The 5,653-nt window shown below is 40.7% G+C and overlaps 1 protein-coding gene across 1 annotated transcript; it reads left to right on the top strand.

Moving 5' to 3' along the window:
- The first annotated feature begins 4,057 nt into the window (after positions 1-4,057).
- Positions 4,058-5,077, top strand: LOC107465311 (uncharacterized). The gene has a single exon (XM_016084296.1). The coding sequence runs from the start codon at positions 4,058-4,060 to the stop codon at positions 5,075-5,077; it is 1,020 nt and encodes a 339-aa protein (XP_015939782.1).
- The last annotated feature ends 576 nt before the right edge of the window (positions 5,078-5,653 follow it).

Here is a 5,653-nt window from a genome sequence, read left to right as displayed (position 1 = left end):
CGAATTAGATAATCATAATTCGAATTTAGTCAATTCGAATTACATGCATCACGTGACAAGGGGAAGTTCGAATCATATTGATTTGAATTACTCCCTTTTCGTAACAAATTCTAATAAACTTTTTTAATGAATTTATTTAAATTATACTGCAAAAAATATTTTATTCTATACAAAATAATTTTTAAAAAATGGCTTAAAAATGTTTTTTAAATTATTTTGCATACAATAAAATATTTTTTTGTGGTATAATTTAAATAAATTTATTAAAAAATATTCCTGAGCTATCAAGAATGAGTAGAAGAGTATTGTATAAAATTCGAATTGCTCATTGTATAATTTGAATAAGGCTTGGTTTGGAAAGCTGTCTTTTAAAAGATGACTTTTTAAAAGCTACAGCTTTGGTAAAATCACATTAAAAATTTGATATTTTAAACATCATTTTTGGACTCAGTGGGTCTTTCCGAGTCAGAAAATGTATTTTCTGCGAAAACCGTAAAAAATCGTGAACCGACAGTTGAACCGGTTCAAGTCTGTCCGGTGCTGTGCGAGAAAAAGTAGAAACATTCAAAAACCTTAAAAAAACATTAGAGATGGAAAACCGGGCGTTAATTTTAAAGGTTTAGCCCAAAGTTGGGCCAAACGGGCTAAAAATGCTAACGGGTTGAACCGGGCCCAAGTTGGGCTCAAGTCCAACATATATAAAGGTTCATTTAATGAATCCTAGCCTCCATAAATACTCTCACTTCAGATTCGAGAGAGGGAGGAGAGGAAGAAGAAAACCCTAACCACCTCCATCTTCCCAAGCTCATATCTTGAGTTCTAGAGCTCCGATTTGCGTGTCGTCAGCGGCTACGCATTTCTTGAGAAGAGCTCTACAAAACCCACCCAAGAAACTTTAGAGGTAAGCTTGAAATCCTTCCAGTTCTGCTCTCCAAAATTTCGGGTTTTGTCAGGGTTTGGGTTAAATAGGTTTTGTGATTTTGGGTGTTTAGGTTTGTTCTAATCCTTGCTTAACCTTGGATTTTGGCCATCAAATCTATTGGGAGAGGTAAGAGATACTAAACCCTTGTGAAATTTGATTTATGTTGAGTCTTAGGTTAATTTTGTGGTGATTTATATGTATATAGCTTGATTATTGTGAGTTTGGAGCTTGTTGGTGCCTGTTGGAGCTAAATTGGTGATTGAATTGTAGTTGAAAACTCATTTGGTTTATATTAGGAATCGGCTAAGGTATGGTTTCGGTTTTCTCTACGTAGTATATAATATTCATGGACACTTAGGCTAGTGACCCATAGGATAGGATTGGATTTTGAATGGTTGATGAGTTATTGGGTGTAATTGTATGATGATGATTGATGAAATGATGAATTTTGAGTTGATAATGATGATTAATAGTGATATGTTGAGGAAGAATTATTTGTGATGTTGTGTAGTGGATTATGTTGATAAATGTGGTAATGGTGTTGATTTATTTGGTAATATAGTTGAAAAATTGTTAATGAAGTTGGATATATAAGATATATTGATATTGATATTGTGGATAAGGAAAAATGTGGCATGTTTGGTGTAATATGCCATAGAGTGTTGAATTTGATGAGAATTGGAGTTTTCGAGTGGTTTGGGTTGGTTTGGTTGTGTTTTATGAAGAAATTGTGAAAATTGTGATTTTGGGTAAAAGTGGAATTTTGGTGAATTTTATTTGATCATAACTTTTGCCTCGGTTTTGAAAATTAGTTGAAATTTATTTAGAATTAAAGATCTTTGAAAACCCTTTAAATCAGTATAAAGATTGTGAAATTTGAAAATTTTTAGAGGAAGTTATGATTATTCAAAAATTGGTGTTGAAAATTGAAAATTTTGAAAAGTTACAGAATTCAGAGTTTTCTGGTACGTGCGCACGCACACTTTGCGTAAATGGTGACCTATGTGTCTGCACACGTAGAGGCAGGCAATCTTCCTGCAGCGCTGGCACGGCTTGTGCACGCGCACACCAATGGGAGAATTGCAACCTGTGCGTACGCACAGACTTGTGCACACGCACACGTTGGGGAGGCCAATCTGTTGGGGGCGCTGGCACAGGTTGTGCGAGCGCATAGACCCTTTGTGTTTTGGAACCTGTGCGTACGTGTGCATACGCACACTTTTAAAAATTTCCTGGGCGTGCGCACGCACACCCCTATGCGAACGCACACGCCCTGTTTTTCAAATTTTGCTTTATTTTCAACTATTCTACCTCCTCAATAAGGTTGTAAGCTTCTATAACACCTTTCTAAGACTTTTGGGTATATTTTTGGGTGCTCAAACCTGGAAAAGGGTTTAAAGATTGTAGACACTAATATTAGGAAAAAGGTTATCAAACGGAGTTCTAGGTTTCTGTTGTGTGGGGGAAGGTCTGACAGTGTGTGATGAATGGTTGATGAAAGAGATGCGAAAGCAAGGAACAGAAATATGAAATAATAGTGGTTGAAAAGAGTCGAGGACTCTGGATAAAGTGATGGATCCATCTTGTGCTAAAAATGTTTTGAAAACCACTGTACCACATTTTATTGAGATTATGTGACGCTATGCGCCCGGCAGGGGCCGAGGTTGGATCCCGCCTGTCAAGGTAGCGGCGGCAGCGTAAGGGCGGTGGTTCGTCCCGCTTGCACTTAGATGCGAGGTCGGAGGCAATAGATCCCGCTCGCATCCCTTCGGATCATCAGAAAGTGTAGGCGCAAAACCCTGGGCAGTGATTCGAGCACTATATCTCGGGGGTTCCCACACCATGAATCCGAAGGGTGACATCTCCATGGAGATGTGTCGGGTTGGTAGTTGAACCGACAATGTGATATCACAGCTAGTAGGGCAGGCATTCATCATATGCATTTTCTACCTATTTGTATGCTTTGCCAACTTGATATTGTTTCTCCCTATCTGCGAAATATGTCTAATTGCTACTTGTATTAATTGTTGTATATGCTTCTACTTGTGTTTTACTTGTATTGTATATACTTGTGCTTTGCTGGAGTTGAGGAGGTTCAGAAGGCGGTGGGGATGAGATCGCATGGTGATCGGATGGTGAAGGCTGTGGAACAGCGGTGTTTGATTAGAGTAGAATTTTCCTAGGATAGATTACCCTGTTATAGTATTAAGGTTTAAGTTGTACTGAGGAATTACATATTATGCTGTTTTGGTTTAGTATGCTTTAAGCTTGAATTCTTATGATGGATATAGAGTCTAGGATTGCCTTTGGTGTTCCGGGGTCTTATATCCTACATCACTGGGCACTGTTACCATACTAAGAACTTTCAGTTCTCATACCATATTCTGTTGTGTTTTTCAGATGCAGGTCGCAATCCACCTCAGTGAATTGTCTGATTGGTGATAGGAGCGGAGGATCTGGATTATCTTTTGGAGTCTTTTGATTTACTATATATATATATATATATGTCTCTCACTTTTGTATTTTACTTTGGCCTAGAGGCTTGTATTGAGAGAACAAAATTTGTATAAGCTGTTTTTACTGTCTGGTTACATACATGGTCTGTATATGGCTAGCCGGCTTAAACTCCGTGAGTCGTGGCTAGTGTCTTATGATATTATACTATTATACTATGATGTTTTGTCATTCTATACCTGGTTCTTAAGTTTTAAGTTAGTAGCTACGTTAGTACGTTTTGCGCTTTTCAAATCCGGTATTTGAGCTATATTCTTCATCAGGCTTCTAGATATTATCAACTCCTTCTATATATAATATATAAATAAGCTTAGAACTGTCGTAACCCTTGATTAATCTTTGCTTTACAACACGAGGTAAGGCTTAGGCTAATTAGGGTGTTACAGATGTAACATTTAATGGTATCAGAGTGGTTCGTCTTCGTGAGCCTGAGGGATGGACCGATTGTGCTTTAGTGCATACTCTATGTGTCTTTTCTTTGATGCTATTAGGTTATCTGTTTGATATATGCATAGCATGCTTGTTTGTGAGTGTCTGTTTGGGATAAATTGAAGCACTAGACTTTTGATATTGAGACTAATCACCTTGATATCGATTGTTTGGTGTAGACAGAAATCCTACATGGCTACTCGCGGGCGAGGTCGAGTACGTTCATGTGAGAGTAAGAACGAGCTACCGGCGGACAACCATGCCGAATTCATGGCGGCGATGGAGAATCTGGCCAACACTATGGAGGCGAATGCTGCTGCGACTCTGCAAGCTGTGCAGAGGCTAGGTCAACCGGCCGGGAACAGCAACGGAAACGGGAATAGCAACGAAAATGTGAACGGTGAAGGGAATGCTCATGCTAACGCTGAAGGAAACGGAGATAACATAGGAGGCATTCCGATGACTTTGGCAACCTTCCTCATGGTTCATCTACCAACATTCCGAGGATCAACTAATCCCACTGAAGCGGACCATTGGTTCCAAGCCATGGAGCGTGCTTTACAGGCACATCATGTTCCATACAATCAGTATGTGGAGTTTTCTGCTTATCAGCTTGCGGGAGAGGCCCAGCCTTGGTGGCAAGCAGAGTGTCGCTTGCTACAACTACAGAATGCTGAGGTTCTGTGGGATGTGTTCCGAACGGCTTTTTACAAGAAGTACTTCCCTGAGTCTGCAAGGGAAGTGAAGGAGATGGAGCTTATGCAGTTGAAGCAAGATTCCATGTCTGTGGCTGAGTACACCAACAAGTTTGAAGAGCTTTGTAGGTTTTTTCGGGTGTGTCAGGGTGACCCGGAGACCTTCGAGAGCTGGAGGTGTATTAAGTACCAGAGGGGTTTGAAGGATAGCATTATGACTGCTGTTGCTCCTATGGAGATCCGTGTCTTCTCCGACTTAGTGAACAAAGCAAGGGTGGTGGAGGAATATGCCAAGACAGTGGCTGCGTCCAAGGACACTCATAGAGGAGGCAGCAGCAGAGGGCGTGGCAAGTATCACCATCCGAGGGGTCAGAGTTTCGAGAGAGGAGGGTACGCCCACCAAGGTCAAGGAGGTTTCAGGAAGAACACTCATGATCGGTTTCAGCGTGGTAAGGGAAGAGGGAGCCAGAGTGGGTGCTTTAATTGTGGATTGCCTGGTCATATCGCGAGGGATTGAGCTCGTGGGAAGAACCCGAATGCGGGTCAGGGTCAGCACCAGGGGCGAGTCTTTGCTGTGAATGCGAAGGATGCTTCCAAGGCAGATCCGTTGATGAGAGGTATTTGTTTATTTAGTGATAAGACTTTAATTGCATTATATGATACTGGAGCATCGCATTCGTTTATCTCGTTTGCTAAAGTTGAGGAATTAGTCTTGAAAGTGTCAGAGTTACCTTTTGATCTACATGTACATACTCCACATCAGACAGTTATGACTAGATCAGGTTGTAAGCAAGTAGGTTTCAAGCTTGAGGATAGAGATTTTGTATAGGATTTGATCTGTTTGCCTATGGTTGGGTTGGAGTTGCTTTTGGGGTTCGATTGGTTATCGAAGAATTGGGTTTTGTTGGATTGCCTTGAGTGGACAAATCAGTTTATGCCGGAAGGAGAGAGTGGAGCAGTAATAGCCGCGGGATACTACCTAAACTCTGTAGTGGTGCGCTTTAGTGGGGAAGAGTGTAAGGGTTACATCTTGTTAACTGCTAATGCTTCGGGTGATACCCAAGCCTTAGATCAGACTCCGGTAGTTAGGAAT

This window comes from Arachis duranensis, chromosome 9, assembly GCF_000817695.3.
Source record: "Arachis duranensis cultivar V14167 chromosome 9, aradu.V14167.gnm2.J7QH, whole genome shotgun sequence".
NCBI lineage: Eukaryota > Viridiplantae > Streptophyta > Magnoliopsida > Fabales > Fabaceae > Arachis > Arachis duranensis.
Note: the sequence above shows the minus strand (reverse complement) of the source record. Positions and strands in the feature narration are given on the sequence as shown.

Coding starts and splice junctions, on each gene's coding strand:
- LOC107465311 (XM_016084296.1), top strand. CDS start 4,058: ATGGCTACTCGCGGGCGAGGTCGAGTACGTTCATGTGAGAGTAAGAAC.